The 21068-nt window shown below is 36.3% G+C and overlaps 1 protein-coding gene across 1 annotated transcript in view; it reads left to right on the top strand.

Annotated features, from left to right (window-relative positions):
* The window catches only part of LOC137030017 (phospholipid-transporting ATPase ABCA1), a 217548-nt gene that overhangs the window by 38313 nt on the left and 158167 nt on the right, over nucleotides 1-21068 (top strand). The window contains exons 6-9 of the mRNA XM_067399929.1: nucleotides 3421-3548; nucleotides 5510-5704; nucleotides 8473-8559; nucleotides 11293-11515. Of these exons, the coding sequence (XP_067256030.1) occupies nucleotides 3421-3548; nucleotides 5510-5704; nucleotides 8473-8559; nucleotides 11293-11515 (633 nt within the window). The remainder of the gene's footprint in view (nucleotides 1-3420; nucleotides 3549-5509; nucleotides 5705-8472; nucleotides 8560-11292; nucleotides 11516-21068) is intronic.

Below are 21068 nucleotides of genomic sequence, written 5' to 3'. Positions count from 1 at the left end.
ATGTTTATTAAAGTAACAAGAAAAAAATGATAAGGTCAACAATTACAACAGAAATCAAACTTAAAAGAATTACAAAAAAAAAAAAAAGAAAAGAAACTGTGGTGGAGGAGAGGCAACAAGTCCCAGCCCAAGCCCGCAAACTGGAAAAAGGAGTGTCTTCTTATCCATTTGTTGATCACCAGTAATCCATGGCACCTGTCGCTCAACTCCACCTTGAAAACATACAACGAGACATAGACAAAACAGGACAAGAACACCACCTAGCGGCAGTCAAATTTAATTACAGGAGCCACGCCAGGTCGTAACAACTTTTATAAAGATCTCATTGGCCCTGTCCCAAATGGCGCACTTCATGTGGACTTTCGGTCTCGTGGACTTAAATTGCGCGTGCTCGCCGAGTCTACGAGTCCGTAGGCCGTCCCATTCAGCTTTTTAACGCTCTGAAGTGTGCTCAGCAGCGCCCCCCTTGTACCCTTGAAGCGGTCTTCCGCGAAGCCCACATAGATGCAGGCTCCGCACACTTTAACTACCCAGGAATTACCTACAGTTACCAGTTGTTACCTACAGTTTATACAAACAATATGGTCATCGACCAGTGGTTGATATCTCAAACATAATAATAGCACGTTGAATAATACGATCGAATTATGATTCATTAAATAAATAAACCAAGTAAACCTAGTACTTATATTTAAACCTGGAAATTCATCTGAAACTCACGCAGATGTTTATTATGTGTTAAAATTGTAATCTTAGTTCAAATGGAACATTATGTATTATTACAACTGTATACATTATTTAAATAAGCATGTATAAATTGTCTAATGCCCAGGTGGCATAAGCAAAAGCAGGCTGTGTAGTTGACATGGAGATAATATTTTGCAAAAGAAAAGAAACCTGTTCTATATTTGTATAAGATATTTGTGATATTTATCTAATAAAGGGACTTTTCTAGTACGATGTCGGAGCGCAAAAATATGATTTCTCTGCATGGCAAGTCATCTCGCAAACACAGTGGTAAAAACAACAACAACAACAGGCAGCATATTCCCCGAACCTGCAGCTCCTGTCAAAAAACAACCAGACCGTTATTTCCCGCGTGACGATCGAGTCTGTCCCAAAAATACCTCTCAATGCACCCTTGTGGACTCGCACCAAGGGCCCTATTCGGTTGTTAAGTCTGACGTCACGCGGCAGCGCTTCCGGGTCCTAACGCTCTATCTCATACCACAAGAAAACAACAAATGGTGCTAATATACACACATGATGTGGTGTAATACTACAAAAAAATTATAATCATAACCTATATCTCCATACCAAAATTCCAGATGGCCAGACAATGATTCATCTTTTATAAATCGTTAAAATATTAATGTCTGTGACGCTGTGAGCACGGAGACTGTTGTGTAGACTGTAAGTAACTTATTTAAAATGTTTTACTTTTTTAAATGATTGATGTTTACTATGAATAAATAGCGCTCAACAGCCGTTGATGGCAATCTCAAGTGAAATGAGTCGAGGCTTGGACCCGGAAACGGCGTTCCTTACGTCATGACTTAACAAGCGGATAGGTCGGCACTACATGACGTCACCAAAGTGTGGACTCTGAGGAAGTACACAATTCCAGAATGTGCCATTTGGGACAGGGCCATAGATTTACATTGCAAGCTATCAGAATTTCATACTTTTTGGGCTCAAAAATATCAGCATTTGCAGCAAATTACATATTTTTGCTCAGTTTGGTGATCTGAATAAAATAGAGATGTTTGTTTTCTCCATTTCTCACTAAATCTTACTATATTAGCCATAAAGTCTGATGCATCAAAAATGATACTAAACATAAAACACTTTTTTTTTTCTTTTTTTTTAAATTATTTATTTTATTTGGTCTAAAAGTTCAATAAACTATTTGGTTTCAAAAAAATTGATTTTTTTTATTATTATTATTATTATCTAAAATTAGATTATTTCATATGTCAGGCTTTACAGCGTTAAATGTGTTCTGCTCTTGTTGATAAACATTTTATTAGACTGTTCCACTTTTAATGCAGCAGACAACATTTTTATGTATTAAGCTCACTTAAGGACTTTGGTAAGGTTTATCATATAGAAATATAAAACATCATTTAACTGCTGTATTTTTCTTTTTGTTTGGTTTTTCTTTTTATTGTATTTACGCTACTCATATTTTTAACTCACATTTTTAAATGAAGATATCCTCAGATGCTGACATGCATTAAAATCTATACTACTACTAACATTGCCCTTGCTGTTCTTACACAATGACATGCACATCCAGAATGGACGCACACTTATATTGGCGACAGTGGCAATTTACAGCTGCAGTTGTTGGTTGGTAGGTACAGGTCATATATCTCGCTGCTCTGCTGTTGTTTGTTCATACCGTTTAGTCTAATGATATTCAGATTTCTGCAGAAGCTCATTTGCAAATAGGCCGTGTTGTCAGGACGTGGTCACCGCTGCAGGGCGATTTGCATTCTGGGGCCAAGAACTTCTATTATACAAGATTAAATTCATCAGGAGATCTAAGAGAGAGTAATTAACTCACAACGCTGCCAGAGACTCACCGATAGAAGTGGCCAATCAGAGCGAGCGTGGAATAAAGCGGCCAATGTGAGTGCAGGGTGACGCGATGGCAGCCGGAGATGATTAAGGTGCGAGGTGACGACTCCAATCTCTCTCAAACAGAGCTTATCCGCGCATACGTGTTTGTGCGTAAGCCGGTCTGTGTGCGACCTACCTGATTGGTGTTGAAGAGGATTGTCGAGATGACAACAAAGACGCAGATAAGATTCAGAGTGTAATGACGTGCCCTCGGTAATCAGCACTGCTGTCTGATACTCGTCGAGCTCCAGGCCGCTAATTAGCACAGCTCTATACATATTAGCCGGGTCAGGTTTCTCTTTTTTTACATTCCCAAACACAGCCGCCCATTCATGGGAATTACAACAGCTCTCTCTAGGGCGCAGTCAGACCTCCATCCACCCTTGATGTGCAAACACACAAGCTTTCATATGCCTAATTGGCTTTCATGGCCTTTGTGCGAGTGTGTGGGAGGAATTTTCAGTTGCATGATGACAAAACAGTATGTTGCATTATAGCTAAATGATTCTTTAACGGGCTAACACATGTTTAATAAGCCACATCCTCTCTTTCAATCACTACCTCAATTTACCCAGAGCATTTACATAGCCGCCCACCGCAATACGTCTCGGCCTCCACTTGAAAACATATTCTGAGATAAATGTAAAAAAACCAATACTTTAATGTATTCATTTTTGCTGTTTAGACAAAGAAACCCACTAAGATTTGAAAAATTTTATTTTCTGACTGTCTGAACGAAACCTATGTAAGCTAAGAGCAATTATGTTAACATTCCATGTCCAATTTCTCTGTTAGGTCAGTCCATTCCACTTCGCAGTTTGCTGAGAACCAATGAGACGTTTTCAGAATATCTGACGAACAGCCTTTCTGTGCCAAACACAACAGCCACGAGCCTGATGAGGGTGAGAGTTCGGCTTGGCCAGGTATGTCATCTACAAAGACAGATGGAGAGCCAGAAAGATAAAGAGAAGCTGTATATTTTAGTGCAGATTGGAGGAGATCCAATATGCCTTAATGAAAAATCAGCCGAGAGTCCAGACGCTTCTACAGGAAGTCAATCACATCACCAAAGCCCTGTGTTTTACCTCAGCAATAAAGGTTGTTTTTAAAGCCATATTCACGTGGTGGCAAAATGTCAAGCAGATGTCATTTAAACTTCAAAAGCATAACTCAAAAGGCACTTAAAAATGTTTAGGGGAGCATTTCTGTTACTAAGCAAGTTTGTGATGGATCATAGATGTATGACAGCAATTCCTAAACTTTTTTCAAAAAGTTTGAAATAAAATTGCAGCTATTGATGCATTAATCTATATCGCATTTCGGTTTTAATTGTGCAGCAACATTTATTTTAACTTTTACATTTAAGTATTGGCTTCTCCTCCAATCTCAAACCCCCTGCAGTTGATGTTTGTGATTCTTGATCTGAGATAACATGGATGATCAGGTTTCAACTGTGAAGTATTCATTTGTGATGACAAAACAGAGTGTGTTTGTTTGTAACCCAGTGATTAACTAAGAAAACTGAAAATGGCACCTCATTACAAAAATGTTGCCTTTTATATTTATCTTTCAAAATGTTATATAAACTCAAAGATGATGCCAAGGGGGTATTCCAGAAACAGGTTTTGCGACTTACCTGGTTTCCTCAGGTTAAGCGAATAACGTAAACTTTCAGTTCCAATACCTAAGGGAACTCTCAGGGTATAAAGCAATGCTTATGTTACTTTATATTTAATTATTTTACTCATTCTCATCTCACTCATCATGGATCTGCACTTTGTTTTGCAATTTGAAGATGTCTATATAATGTATTTCTACATTATAATGTATTTCTTCATGTGATACATCTCATCTTACATGAAATGTGAATGTGAAATGTGGAAGCAAAATGGCTAAACATAAAAAAAAAAAAAAAAAAAAAAAAAACTTATACAGCCATATTATCTTGCAAGGACAAACATTTCAGTTCAGTCAATCTGTTGTTGTTTTTTTTTTTTATATATATAGTTAGGATCAAATAAACAATATAATTCTTAAAGATTACTGATTAAACTGATTAAAGATTAAAAGATAAGATTTAAAATGATGGCACAATTGCCCTGTAGGTGGGGATGTGCTCTAAGTAAGTAAATCGCCATAAAGGGCTTCTTCTTAGGCCCTGTTTACACTAGTGTGTTTTCGTTTTAAAACACATACATTTTGCTATGGTTACGCCTGTCGTTTACACTACACTGCTGTTTTTGAACCTCGAAAAAGGAGACTTTAGAGTCTGGGGTTGCATTTCAGTATAAACGGACCAAAACAGACTTTTGACAACGATGGCGTGGCTGCCCACGTTCGCTCTGCATATCCTTGATGACCGTGTAAACAATAACATGGAGACTGAACTGCAATCTTTGCTGGCTTTGTTGTAATTTTTAGCAGCCATTGTGCAGAGGCAAGTGTTTACATTTGTATGCACATGCCCAGTATGCATGAACGGTCATTTGACATCCGTTTTCCGCCGTGTAGTGTAGACGGAGATCATTTCTGAAACGCCAGTGTAAACACCAGTGTAGACGAAGATCATTTTCATTTTAAAACAAAAACGCACTAGTGTAAACGGGGCCGTAGCGTCCGTTTCTATGGTGACTCCTGGGTTTGGAGCTCGGTTGAGAATGTCTTGGTGTAGTCACGGTTAACTTTCATACTCTGCTTGAACAAACTTAGTCCAGACTGCGGTTTTGGAACCTGCATACATTGAATAAGCAAGGTTTGGGTTAATCAACAGAGTTCAGGGAATATGCGACGATAAGTTAACCTTTCTGGAATACCCCAAAGGTGTGTCTCTGGTGTGCATCTGAGTTTTGTTCTGATATTATAACTGTGCTGCTCTGTTGTGTAGTTGCCTGCACTCTCAAGTGAGGGAGATCTGCGGTCGGTACTCTGCAGTGAATCGGTTGATCGCATCCTGGAGTTTAATCCAGCCAATCAGAAAGCTGAGTTTCAGAACATCACATGCTCCTTGACAGCCAATCAGCTTCTTCAAGCCAGACGAGTGTTCATGCAGAATGTTGACAACATGAAACTACTAAATGCAGTGAGTGAACCTCCTTTATTTCTGAGATGGACTTTTAAAAAATTTTTGACTACATTTACATGGTTTAGAATCAAAATACAAAAGTATTTTTTGTATTTGCTAGTAAAAAAAAAAAAAAAAATCATTAAAACATGATACATTAAATTTACTTGAAGGAAAATGACAAAATATTAAATTAATCAATTTTTGCCACTCTTTAATGTGGAGTGACAAATTGCTGTGGCACCTCAGGCCTCAGTCTTTTACTATTAGTTACAGCAGAAAATAAACCTGAATGAACATCAGAAGGTATGTTGAATGATACAGTGCAACAAACTGAAATCCATATCATTTCTTTTGTAATCGCTCTATCAGTGTTTCAACCGCAGAAAGATGTCAATAAAACAGCTTGTAAACAATGTCACGTAATGTTACATTTACCTCAGAAACGCCAGTCAGTGTTCATAAACTTATTTAGGTAGATAAATAACTAGAGAGGAGCATTTTGCCATTAATATTCGTTATATTTTTACCTAATCTGTTGTCTTTATTTAATATGTTTGAATCTTTCACAAAGCAAGTTATGACAGTCACTATTTAAGTGTTTAAAACAACGAATTGTTGTATGAACATAATTAAATCATTAAAAAGTTATCATTAAAGCAGCCTTATATGTAATTTAAATGTTTATATGCAAATCAATTTTTATTATTAGCTTTGATTATATAATTAAGTAACCACATATTTAATAAACTTTTTTCAGTTAAAGTTTTTTGGGAGCTAAAAAAATATTTGTTTACTATTAAATTATCACTAAATCCAGCGTAAGTAAAACATTTCTACAACATCCACGAGGTTCTATTTTCTGCAGTTCAGAATGTTCTGTTAAAAATATTTTTTTGAATCTGTCCTCATAACCTTTTGTATGCGTCTTAGAGAGACGGACATACACACACACACAAAGCTCTCAGCAGCTCTTACAGAATAAAACTATTAACAGAAGTGAAGCTCTGCAGCTCTGCAGCTAGAAATGGGACTAAATGGAGTGCGGCTCTGAGAGGAGTGCAGAGACTCACTAGGCGTCTTTAGGTCTGGCAGGGACTTGGAAGGATGTTAAATAACTGTGTTATGTGGTGAATGTGACCGATATACACGCTGAGCTCAAGGAAGGGCAGCCACTCACTGCTTCAGAAGTATACAGTATGAACACTTGAACATCTGCTTTAGATCGAACGATGAAACAAGGTCATGTCCAGGGATATTTTCTTAATATATATTGAAGTCAAATAAATTGGTCTTGTTGTATGGGTTTATATATACATATATCATGACATATGTATATAAATACTGGGGGAAAAAATTTAATTATTATTATTATTATTATTTTTTATTTTTTTATTTCTTCTCTTTTTTTCCATTTTAACTTTTCTTTTATTCTGTTTTAAGTGATTTTAGTAATCAAAAAGCACATATAATTAATTAAAATACTGAAACTTATACAATTTATTAAACAACAATTTGATTTTTAGGGCCCTATGAAATTGTTTATTTTTTCAAAAATTCTATTTTATTTTCTCCCAAATTCTGTTTTTTTTTTTTTTTTTTCTGGATTCCATTTTAATGGTTTAATTACATTTAAATAAGCATACATTTAAAAAGCACATCTAATCAATTGGATTCATAAAACTTTAACAATTTATTAATTTTTACAGTAATAGGGCCCTATGATTTTTTTTCTTCCCTCAGAAAACTCCCATCTTACAAGCTGTAATTTTGAGCTCTATGGGGACATGAATGCTTTTTACAAGTTGAAATCACGTAATTGCTGTAATTACAACATGGTGTGAATGCACCAGTGCTATTAAATTCAACATTATGATCTCTCTCAACTATTTCAGTGGTACTATTCCATTTGACACAAGCATGTTTCTCATACCAAAAGATGTCAGATAGATTTGTAGTAGTTTGTGATTTATGAAGGAAACTATAGAAAGGTTACAGCTGCCCTTGGCCTTTCCTATGTATTCAACCATTTGTTCTTATATTCACATTTAAGACATTTATCATCCACTCTCATTCTGAAATGCTTCGGGTTCGCTGTAGCTCTGGTTTGGTTTTGCGGATGAGAAGTTGAGAGCATAAATGTTCTCCAGACTGAATGAAGAAAAAGCCATTTGCAGCGTAATCCCCTGAACAGATAAATACTTCAACACACACAATGACACAATGACACACACACACACACACACACACACACAGGCGCACACACACACAGGCACACACACACAGGCGCACACACACACAGGCGCACACACACACAGGCGCACACACACACAGGCGCACACACACACAGGCGCACACACACACACACACTCACTCACTCACTCACTCACTCACTCACTCACTCACTCACTCACACTCTCTCTCTCTCTCTCTCTCTCTCTCTCCCCCTTCCCTTTTGCTTCTATTTGAACCTCCCTTTCCTTCTAAAGTAATCGCTATTGAGTGTGTGAAGGTCAAAGAGATAGACACAGAGATAGTGCTGGCTAAGAGGCCAGTGAACGGGAGTTTATTAAGGTTGTTTTAACTGCCTGACATCCCAGGCTCTGAGAATAAACTCTGAAAATCTAATGATCTTTATAGATTGAACCCTACTTTGCTTCAGTTCAGTAATACAGTCTTAATCTTTGGCTCCGTGAGGCAGAACCCATGTAATACACAATTAAGCTCAGAAAAAAATCAGTAGTACTAAAATGAGTTTTTTTCTTCTTCTCCTTTTTCTGATTCAGCTTCCATTAGCACTGGGTCTGAACCGGCTTGAGGCGGCCATACTGATGGCACAAACCAGCGGTCACATCGCTCCACTAATGACAGTGGTGAGTTTTATATTTTGGATGAATGTACTTTGCTTTCCATCTTTTACAAATGTAAAATATTATCCAGGAATAGGATATAGTGTGTCCCATGAAGTTTCACATTAGAGGCACAAATCCCATGATTTGTCTTGCGAAACATATTGGATGTTGGATAAACAAACGTATCTTCCCAACTAAACCCTCTCTGGAAGATAAGTGAATACTGTAGTCGCTTTCCATTTCCACTGTTTTTATAAGGATTTTTATATTTATTATAAAAAAATATTTATTTATTTTAAGAACAATTAATAATTTTGTTATTTGATTAATAATAATTCAAATACACTTATTTAGACATCCTATAATTTGCTAACAGGATTTGCTGAAATTGTAAAGCTCATAAATAATTTATAGAAAACATCTTAGTTTTTTATTTGGATTATTATTGTAAACTAAAATGTGTTGTAGTGTGTGAAATATATTTTAAAATATAATTTATTCCTGTGATGCAAAGCTGAATTTTCAGCATCATTACTCCAGTTTTCAGTGTCACATGATCCTTCATAAATCATTCTAATATGACGATTTGCTGCTCACATTTCTTATTATTATCAATGTTGAAAACGGTTGCTTTTTTATATTTTTGTGGAAAACGCAAAACATTTTTGACATGATTCTTTGATTATCTCTTTTTTATGGTACTTCATTATGTCATTTCTATTGCTATAGAGCATAACATTCAGGTTATTTTCTCCATAAAGAAAATTACGTTTGCAAAAATTGTTCAAGACACACCTATCATGAAGCTGTTAATCAGTAGCACATTCTCCTGTAGAAGTCAATATGAATTTTCATATTCCAAATGAATATAATTCTGAAGAGAAATCTACTAATTATGGTTACCATGGATACAGGAATTGTGCATGAAGTGCTCTGCAAACGGCACTCCCATAATCCATTGCGAATTACGAAATGGAGCAGCATAACCTCCAGTGGGTTCAGATGATTGCCAGTGAGCGCACCAGTTTTCCCAATTTACTCAATCAGACTGAAAAGCCGTCATATAAACATATAGGCACACCTTAAAGCCCCGGGTATATTTCACTTTCCGCAGTTGCGTCCGCACGCCTTTCAAAGAATACGAAACTAAGGATGCGTGCGGATGACAGAGTTCGACACATGCGCAGTGCAATTTTTTTCTATACTATTACCAGACAATTGGATATTCGGTAATCCGGATATATTAATTGATTTGATAGAGCTTGAACCCAATAAAGTTTCCATGATTGAATTGAAAGCGGTAGTGCAGACCCGAAATTATTAAGCGTGCTTGAATTCAACTATTTTCTGAGTCAGATTCGAAAATACCTTGAGCGCATTATGTCTTTTAAACAACATAAAGGTTCTTTATTGGCATCTTATGGTTCCATGAAGAACCTTTAACCTTTAACCTTCAACACCTTTAACAACTGAAGTAGTCGTGTATGGTACTATATTTAACTTTACTTTGTTGCAAATCAGTGTGACTGCAATTTGCATATAGCATTGCAAATTAAATCTCTGCACACTCTCAAACTACAATAAACTTTAAATGTATCATATATTTTATTGTGTATTATAAAACATTATACTAAATACCTTTTAAGTCAATAGGTATACATTGTGCTATTCATCTGAGAGCTGGTTGGTTCGGTTCAAGGCTTAGAGCTCTGTAGTGAAAACATTTCTGAATGTGGAAAAATGAATGGGAATATACTTCAGGAACCAAGGGCACTGAAAAAGTGGGCCATCACTGTTGTGCTCTATTACCCATGCTTCTGTGCAGTCCATTACACTGTTTGCATGCAAGTGGCTATATAAATAAAATCTGTTGGACGTTTGCTGGAAAGTAATATACCGTCTCATTTGGTATTAACACAACAGCTGTCACCTCCGTTCTGAGTGAACAGGCTTTATGTCTGTTATGCTCATTAAGTGAGACTGAAACACAGTTTACGCTTTTTGTTTCGATTATGAAGGTGCTGTCTTAATCACGCACCAAAAACCATTTCACCTTTTCATGGTTTGGGATTAGTGGGCTTTGCCGCCAGGCCAACAGATGCAAAACACAGATGGACTTGTATTATGCAGACATGCCGTGAACTAGACATGCATGGCATTAATTAATGTCATTACACCGTAATATTCAGTTATGAGATGGACAAATGTTCGCCAGAAGTGTGTATGCAGTATACTTTCTAAAGATTGTTTTTATTGCATATTCCTGTACAGACAAAAAGACAAAAACGGTGTTGCAAATAAACAATGGTTCACAGGTCTGTGCTGCTTATGGGTCACAGATAGTGTGATGTAAATGCTTCATATAGAAAAAAACAAAGCAAAATAACACAACTGTTCAGAAATGTATGTCATTCATTTATTTTATTTTTTAAAAAGAAATAAATGCTTTTATTCAGCAAAAGCACATTAAATTAATCAAAAGTGACAGTAAAAACACAGTATATTAGAATGATTTCTGCAGGATCACTTGACATTGAAGACTGGAGTAATGTTGAAAATTCAGCTTTGCATCACAGGAATAAATTATATTTTAAAATAGATTCAAAAGAGTTAATACTATTTTACATTATTGTTTTTACTGTATTTTTGGTTTAAACATGCAGTCTTGGTGAACATAAGAGTCATTTCTGAATGTGTATATGTGGAGATGTGTTTTATGATTTTTTTTTTTTGTATTTTTTTTTCTCCACACAGATGTCTAATTTTGGGTTTTCAGAACTGTTAAGTGCAGCGGACACTTTGGACTTCAGGTCTGATCCATTTGGAAGCCTCAGTCAGCTGATGTGTGGAACAGACTCTAACACAACATCCAATAACACCAGAAGAGCTGCTGTGTGGACAGTGTCAACAAAATCAGACCAAAAGAACACACGGGCCGCAACAGCTGACAACACCAACACAACCATCAGTAACACCAGTAAGAGCTGATTCTTAAATCTAACACGACAGTTTAAATCAGATTACGCATTTACCAGTAACAATCATTGTGTGACAAATTCAGGGCATAGACTGTAAAAAAAAGATGTAAGCCGCGATGCCGCTTCCTTCCATTATAATGAACTGAATGTAAAACGTACGATGATGGGCGTTGACGTGTTACGCAAAAATTTCAGTTTGGAGCCTGGGCTTGCGCAGAATTGTCAGTGGAGCCCGGAGGCGGAGTCGCAGTATCAAACTTGTGCCAAGACATCTGTCATCATTGAAGTATTTTAAATAGGCTATATAAATTATACACAATTTAAAATTCTACCTATAAAATAATAGGCTATTCTGTTTCTAGAGCAATAATATTTTTGAAAAAGCAAATTCAGTAGATAAACTCAATATAATATGCCACTAGAAACTACTCTAAAATGTCAGAAATGGTCCTTCCATTTTAAATCAAGTTTAACTAAAGTTACAGGAGATTGATTGCTGTAATTAGAGTAGGCTATCATTAGTTTTGTCCTGCTAATTATTATTTTATACCCATAAAAAGAATTAGTAACTGCCAGATAACGATCACCTGCTTTTTCCCGTCATGGCTAACGTTAGGCGTGTTATCTTAACTAATAACATTTATTAATTAGCTTATGAAGCCCACATTTAACTTTTTCCCGAAAAAGGTTCAGTGATCCGTCAGATCCTGTAGGTTGGTTAGTACAATTTACTGCTGAACAACTCAATTGTCAGTATGAAATAACACAGAAATCAAAAATTTATATTTATATATCTTCAATCTCCCCTCGAAGCTCCGACAGTCCTCAGAGAAGATGTCAGTCACAACTGTCAATCATGAAGACACGCCCCGTTTCTATGGCATCAAATTGCTAGCTAAAATCAAACTTCAAAATCAAACAAAAACGAACAATTGAATATATATCAATGTGATAACAACTACTTAAAAATGACCAAAACCATCTTTCGGTAAATTTTAATTGAAGCGTAATTTATTTTTATGTTTTCTTTTGAATGGAGAGGGTGAGGTTTATGACCTGTACTGCATCCAGCCACCAGGGGGTGGTCAAAGAGCCCCGCAGCTTCACTTTTCAGGATGTATGAGGCACACCCGATTCAGGGCCATACCCACTTGTAACAAAGTTCGTAGATAAGGAAGAAGGAGGCGGGAACGGGCGAATGTTCAACAAAACTTTAATATAAAATAAACAAAGAACAAAACAAAAGTAATCCACACAAACATAATAAAACATACAATAATATCCAAGTCTGGTACTCTCTCGTCCTTCACTGTCATCGCTCCTCCTTTTATGCTCCCGGAGCTCCTCCGTGAGAGACTCAAGGCCGGTGCACCTCGCAGGTGGAGCTCATTATCTCTCGTGTCACCGGCCTCGCGCCGTTCCCTCACAGCTCTCGCCCGCCCCGCTCACCACACCACTATTGAGGTCCCCAAGGTCAGGACCTCAGTATTTTCGGAGGTGTATATAACAAAGTATTAACCTCATCTGAGCTTTTAGCGGTCAAACTCTGTTCATCAATGTCAAAATGTTTGCAATGACCACTCAAATTAAAGTAGGCAGGCTTTATGTTCGCAGAAGCTGAATGTTGATCATGAATTCCAGCATGACACTTCAGTAAATGGTCATAAAGTGAGAGATAAGATGCAAGTAGCTAAAATCAACATTTAATATTTGTCAGCTGTTTTACAATAGAAATGTTAAACGGCCAACAGAAATATTTAGGGATGCAAACTAATAGACTTTTGTTTAATTTCACTATTTTTAGTTGAAAGTACAGGCTATAATTATGTGATTCCTTGTAATTCGTAACTTTCAATGTGAAGAGACGAAATATGAACGAGGCTGTTCATCATGCATAAGAATAATAATGAATGTGCATGCACACTCTGAAACAAACCCAACAACACAGATGAGAAGCATGGCAACGGAACAAGTGAAGGAGACACGCTGAATGAAAATGCATATTCACTCTCTGACAGTAGGTGGCGCTAATGGAACAGCAGACATGCAGCCGTTACCCCTGTAACCCCACTAACAAAAGCAGCTACGGTTCTTCTGTTTCTGAACAGCAAACAGCCATTCAGATTTTAGCATTTGCTTTGGTGTTCATCACAGCACCAAATACTTAATAGACTACTTAAAGCAGGGGTACTCAAGTTCAGAGGCCAAGAGGGCCGAATTTTAACCCAATGAAATGCGAAGGGCCACAAATTATAACTTGGATCGTAAGACTTTTATTTAGGCCTACTTAATAAGACAATATTTGTAGTTTTACTGTTTATTTGCCAAAAGTGCAGTTTATTATCTAGCTAAGTCTTAATAGTATGGTGTCCTTTTTAAAGTGTCACTGAACATGGTAAATGGCATTTAAAAAATGATTAATAACTTGTCTCGCTGTATTGTTAATGTACAAATGCATAAAGAAAAACAAAGTTTTCACAAGAAATTTAGGGACTGGCTGTTCTGGCTGATAAGAGTTTGTCCATAAGACGAAAACATTGCACTTTTTATAGTCTTTTTATCCTCCATTGCACCTTTTTAACACTTTTTATAGCACCTATTTATACTCAGAGAATAAATGTTTTATTATTTGTATTATTATTACCTACCTTTTAATTTGGTCAGAATCCAAAAATCTTTTTTTTCTTTTAATGTTCAATCACAATTATGAATTATCTCAAATATGAATTATCTAACTATAACCAATGTTGTAAACATGATAAATAAGATATTCTCCGTGAGCTCAATGATGTGATGACAGATCTGTAATGGGAGCGCTCTCTGCTTGCTTTCTGTTTATAACACATTTGACATTAAGAATAAAAGGTTTGTTTTTCATGATGAAAAGTTTGGGGAATGTCAACTGCATTTCATCATGGAAAAATAAGGTTACTTTGTTTTTTACTTGCGCGCACAGTCACGAGCCTTTGATGGCGTTCACGAACACAAGTGCTCGACACATGCGCACTAGAGAGATTCATGCTTGTCTAGTCTTTTTCGCTCAAATAGTTACAATAAAATGTCTTTGTACTTGTTTAAAATTTAGAGTTGCTGGTATCTTTTAATCCCCTCAAACGAGCGCTCTTCAACACGGTCGTTTGTTGTTACTCTTGTTCTGTCTTCTCCGTTTCCTTTCAGACTGAAACAACAGCCCGTTTCAGTGCTGACACCTTGTGGACAAACTAAATTAGTGCAAAAACTATTCAATGCGCGTGAAAAGTGCTTTCAGTTTATTTTGTTCTTTGTGGTTAGAAAAACTGTGCTGCACGCGTACACTGTACGCGTTCTCTGCAGATAATTACAGCGTCACACGCACTGTACGCCTACCCTAGTGTACGTGTAAAAAAATGAAATAACGTTAATATTCCCGCTAATTTTGAATGCAAATTATAATAAAAATGCATTTATATGTAGCATGATGCGGGCCACAAATTTAATGCTGACGGGCTGGATGCGTCCCGCGGGCCGCCTGTTGAGTACCCCTGACTTAAAGGGTTAGTTCACCCAAAAATGAAAATTCTGCACTTCTGTACTTTAAAATTATATGATTGTGAAGCTTTATGTAAGAACCAAAATTAAAGCCATTATTCTGTGATACTTTCCCACTACGTTGAGCTGTTCCATTCCCACAAGATCATTTGACTTCAACTTGAGAACCGGATCAAATGAATCCACAGTACTTTCTGACTCAGCAGAAGGTTTGAGTCGCATCAGCGGATGCTGTTGATGTTTCTGATGCGGTTTGTTTGTTTACAATGTCTCGTTTCTCACAGTGCTAGTGTGTTTGTACAGAGCACATCTGTGTGGCTGAATATCAGGAGGACTGAGTTAATTAGTGACTCTGTTGGGCTGTTCCGTTAATTACCTTCTTTTTGAAACTCCAGTAAATAGGATTGGCTGTTTCTCCCCGAGCGCTGCCTCGGCCTGCTGTGGCTTTCTGTTGTTCTGACACCACAAATAACAAAAACCATGTTGCATTGTGCTCTATTCTGTTTTGATGGCTTTTCGGCCCTGTTTGCATGCTAATGGGATCGTGCTTTCTCTCTGAATTCTGTGTGCTGGGATTGTACACAAGCGTCGGTGGGAATCCAGACAGTGAATGTGTCAGTTGACGAGGCGCGTTGACGTCTCTCTGGTGGGAGTGCAAACAGATGCATTATGAAATACAGATTGTGCGTTTGTGTGTCAGCTGTACATAATGGGGAATTTAACGCCTTTATGAGATTCGGGTACGCAGTTGATCTTTCAGTAAATCTGCAGAACGTTTCTCTGGTGTGTCGTTGGATGCTCTTGCACTAAAAAAAAATATCAGTAAGTGCCACGGAAGTCATATGTCGGGAATCAAAGTGATTGCATCTCAAATGCTGTTTAATTCTCAAATGCACTTATATCAGTCAAGCAGTGATTGTTTTTCATTCAGATACATATCAGGCATACACTGGGACTGTGAAATGTTTGTTTTATGGAGCCAGTGATTTAAATGGCATGTATATTTTAGTTTTTTAGTTTTATTAAGAGTCTTATTAAAAAAAAAAAAAAAAAAAAAAATATTTTCCTGTAGTGTGGTGGCAGTATCAGATTAAGGTTTGCACAGTTTGAACCATTATTTAGTGGTGTTTATTTTAGTGTTTATAGTGTTGTAAAATAGTTAAAAATCATTATCATTAGTGAAATAAAGTATAAATATTAGATGAAAAACTTGGGGAGCTATTATGCCCCTTTTTACAATATGTAATATAAGTTTCAGGTGTCCCCAGAATGTGTCTGAAGTTTCAGCTCAAAATACCCCACAGATCAGTTAATATACCATGTTGTAATTTTTGAGTGGAAGGAAAAACATGCAGTTTTTGTTCCTGTATCTTGAAATGCAAGTAAGCTGCTGCTCCCCACCCCCTATCCAGAAGAGGGCGGAGCTTGTACAACTCGTGCATCAGATACTCTGCCAAAAACCAAAACATCTGTTTGGTTTTGATTGACCTCCACGTAACATTGCAATTCTTCCTCTTCATGAATAATTATTTGCATGCGTTTTAAGGCCATAACAACTTCAGATATATGATTTTCTAAGCGCACATCGTCCGAAGCACGCGCACAGAAAGCTGGCTGTCAGACGGTGCATCCTGCGAGTATTAAACTGATTTCTCTGAAACGTCTTGGTGGACTGTGTACAGCTCAATCAGGGGAGGAGCTAAGCTAATAGGGCAGATTCCGTTGTCAGTCGTGGGAGGGGGGTTCCCCTACTGTTACGTAAGAGTAGAGAGCAATCTGGAATTGCTTATTTGTAGAGATTTATGGGGATTATAAAAAAGGAGTGGGTGGATTTTTACCATCATAGGCTGGTTGTTTACACACACTGTGGAAACAGATCTTTGTTCAAACACCTTTTATACAAGTGAATTTTGCACAATAGGTCCCCTTTAAAATAAAATGGAAACTGAAAATGTAAAAATAAAAGCTCAAAATATACATAATACATAATATAATAGTATATAAATAAATCTGAAATAGCACTGTGTGCTTGATATTCTATAGGTTTTTGTGTCTGCTGCGTGATTTTGTTCTTTTGTTCTTTTGTTCTTTTGTTTTTTGCTGATGCTCAGGCTAATGTAACATCATATAGTTTTGAGGATAACTGATTATATTATAGTCAGTAGCCCGGGGATTGAGACTGTGCTCACATCACAAACAGTGGTTTGGGAATGTCATGATGTAGCTTAAGATTGAAGTTGGTGATTTGTCATCCTGTGATGCATTTCATTTGTTTTGCATTTATTTCAAGAGGTTTAGGCCCACTGAGATCAAGGCTTTTCTGTGAAGCGAGTTCAGCAATGTGCAATGAACAGACAAAAGAAAAGCATTTGAAAAGGTAAAAGAGTGTAGAACTCAATAAATAAAATACAAAACAAGCAAATCGGTTTTTATTCACATTGACCTAAGGTAATATTTATAAATTTTACCCTAAAGATTCTCAGAATTCAAAGACTGAACCTTTTGCTCTTATTTACAGTTAAGAATAGGTTTCAGCTCAGACCAGCAGGTATCTTAATCTAGTTTGGTTGTTCGGATTGTGCATATCAATCAATAATGAACTATGTTGTTGACTATTGTCATTAGCAGTGTTGTGGAAAGTTACTTTTAAAAGTAATGCGTTACAGTGTTAAGTTACTTCCTTAACTCGCTCTCTTCCAGGCCTTTCAGACTAAGCTGATATCAGGGGCAACATTATTAACACTAGCAATCACTAATTTTAAAATTGTCCACTCTCATAACAAAAAGCAATTTTTGTAGTCAAAGATGAACATTCAAAACATATCACACAGTACACAAAATTGTATATTTTAGAAACTATATTATTGTTTAGCATCTACGTTTGAGCAGATTCGAGAACACAGTATTTTACATTAAACACAGGTCTAAACCAGAGATGTGTGCTGCGACTAATTTGACAGTCATTTAAACGGAAGTTTTGTAACCAACTATTCAACTAGTATAAAGTAAGAAACCCCCTAAATGCTTGTGCGTATATATGACCCATTTGAAACAATCAAACTGTCAAATCCCATAATTAATGCACCAAAAACAGGTCATAAATATGCAGTATGCTTGCCTTGCGTTGTGACTTTTCAGATGCCTTCTCCCTTATCAAAACTGAGTGGGAACATGTCTGTTGCTGTCGTCTCTGGGATATTATTTTCAGAGTTGAAGTGAATGACTCGATGGGCATTTGCTTGCTTCGACTATCACACCTACATCCATGTGCTGAATATGGTCACGCATGGCTCCAGTGGAATTATGCCAGTTTGATGTCTCACAGCTTCCATAAAACTTTTTTTAGGTTTTTTTTTCTGAGTCCAAATTCTCCCATGCCTTGCTTGTCTTTCGAGTGGTCATTCCTGTCTCACATGAAGAAAACACATGGTAAAATTAAAAAAAAAAAAAAAAAAAAAATTAGATTAAAATTGTAAATTAAAATACCTCTTAAGGTATTATTTTCCCCAGTGTTTTATTTTAATGTGTTATTTAAAATGCCTTTAAATATAAATGTAACCAAGTTCAGGGCTCAGAGAAGGAGGAGGAACCAGCGGACTGTAAATGTACATGTGTTTTTTTTTTTTTTTTAACAAAATAAATAAAACTAAATTAAATTGCAGGTGCATTATGGCCGACTGCCACACATACATAAACAACACAGAACTTAAATGTCCCAGGCCTGGTCCTCTCCCTTCCTCCACTGTCGTTACTCCTTTTATCCTTCTGGAGCTCCTGAGACGCGAGACCTATACTGATGTTCATTTAACACTTGCGCCATCAGCCTTGCTCCATTTTCAAGGCTCTAGGCTGTTCTCTGCTCGTCACAGTAACATTAAAACGACAGTAATTTGAACAATATTTTTTTTTTTTCATGTAATTTCGACTATTCTTGCACATTCCTAGTCTAAACATTCTGTAACATTCATCATGTAAACACTCACACATTATATTACTTTTATATCATGTTATGTTTTTTATTATATAATAGAGCATATAAAGATCCTTGTTTCATACAACATTTAGATGAACTGAAAGGTTTCTTGTCTGCTATAATTCAGTATATTTCACTTGATTTCACATATTTCAGTCAGGCATATAGTTTGGGAAAAGCCCAACTAATAAATTATGTACAAGTAAGAAATGTAAGTAATAATAAATGACTTGTCAGAAATTATATCCTCAACTGGATCAAGCCACACAATGGAGTTTCTTCCAAAAACAATGAAAAGTAGATGAACCTGATGATGTTTGATGCTTTGTTTTTATCGAGGTGATGGGAGATTAATGACGGATGGAGGCATTAGTGACTATGGATGATGGAGTATTTTAAGTTATTTCCACCATTATGACACAAGTAAATGCGTCAGAGTGTTCGTCAACCCCAGGGTGTTAGGAAAATTAATTAAACTGAAAAGTAACATGCATTACTTTTTTTTTTTTTTTTTTTTTTAAAGTAACTCAAATATTAATATGTACATTTCTGAAGTAATGTGTTACTTTAATTACTACATTAAAAGGTAATTCTTAATTGTAAGAATAAGAGTAAAATTACTTTTATTTTGGCACATTTTATGTGAAAATTTTACTCTTGTGTATTTTATAAATCCTTCCCCTGATCATTACATCACTGCAGATTTTCAGCACTAACAAAAAAGGAGAATTTTACACTGAAATGCCTTACCTGGATTGAGGTCTCACCTCAGGGCTGCAAATTCGCTCAGTCAAATTAAAGCAATGGTTTTCTGGCATAGCTAGAGCACAGGCTGTTTATTGCTTTTCTACAGGGAAAACATGGAAGAGTGTATCTGACTGGGCAGAAATGCTTTATTATTGCTGTTCTGCCTTCTCTATATGAAGGCGTTGAAGTGCAGAGGTTTGAGGGTTAAACCTGAGTCTGATCTTGACTTCCAGTAGGAATCTGTGCCAGATTTTAAGATGAAGTCTAAACTGTTGGCAACTTTTTTTCTGAGCAAATATAAAGAAAAAACATATTGCAAATGCTTATTGGAGATTTTAGTTTCATATTTTAAATTAGTTTACATTATTTATATATACATATATATATATATATATATATATATATATATATATATATATATATATATATATATATATATATATAATATACACAGGGTGCGATTTGTGAAAAGAAACAGAGGGGGGATGTTTTTTTGAAAAGGTTTTTTTTTTTTTTTTTTTTTTTTTAATTTTTTAAAAACCACAGTGGAGCTATATACTATTTTTGGCAGCTGTTAAAGAAACATTTTTACAAAAAATCTTCTGATTTAACCTTGAGATTTGAAGTGTTAGATAGATTAGATATTTGCAACACTATCTACAATGACACTAATAATTCTTAATTTCTGATATAAACATTTGTAGAAATACACGTTTACCTCAGATTTCATTGCATGCTCCCCCGAGAAAATTTAGAATTCCCTGGTGTACATATGTGCATTTTTAAGACGTTTTAAGGCTAACAAATTAGATAACAATAGCTTTAAAACTATGTCAACAAATACATGCATGCACAGTTTTGAGGCAGCTTTAATCGCATGTTTGGTCATTTCATGACTTAACTTACAACAGAAAAACGACGGTCATTGATCGCAGTTTCTTTTTTGCTTCATTTAAGCTATAATAATTATGCAGCATGTGCTGGCGCATTTGCGCATGCAATTCTTGAGTGCGCGCCATGTGCACAGTATAATGGCTGATTGGACAGTCATGTTAATTTTTCTGAGTTTTACTGACATACTCTGACCGCAGTTCACTGTTGTTCAGCTGAAGCTCTCTCGTCGTCACCTGTAGCCTACCTTTTCCGCGCTTGTTTGACTTGCACGTGGCGATGAGGCGATGTCGGAGTGCGTGTCTGAAAGTGTCCCATTTGTTGTGGTCGTAAAGAGACAGTTCTATATAAACGCAGCGTTTTACTTGGCGATGTTTTAAAAAAAAAGATTGTTATTTTTGGTATTTTATATG

Source organism: Chanodichthys erythropterus, chromosome 11, assembly GCF_024489055.1.
Source record: "Chanodichthys erythropterus isolate Z2021 chromosome 11, ASM2448905v1, whole genome shotgun sequence".
NCBI lineage: Eukaryota > Metazoa > Chordata > Actinopteri > Cypriniformes > Xenocyprididae > Chanodichthys > Chanodichthys erythropterus.
This window is presented reverse-complemented; position numbering and strand designations above follow the sequence as displayed.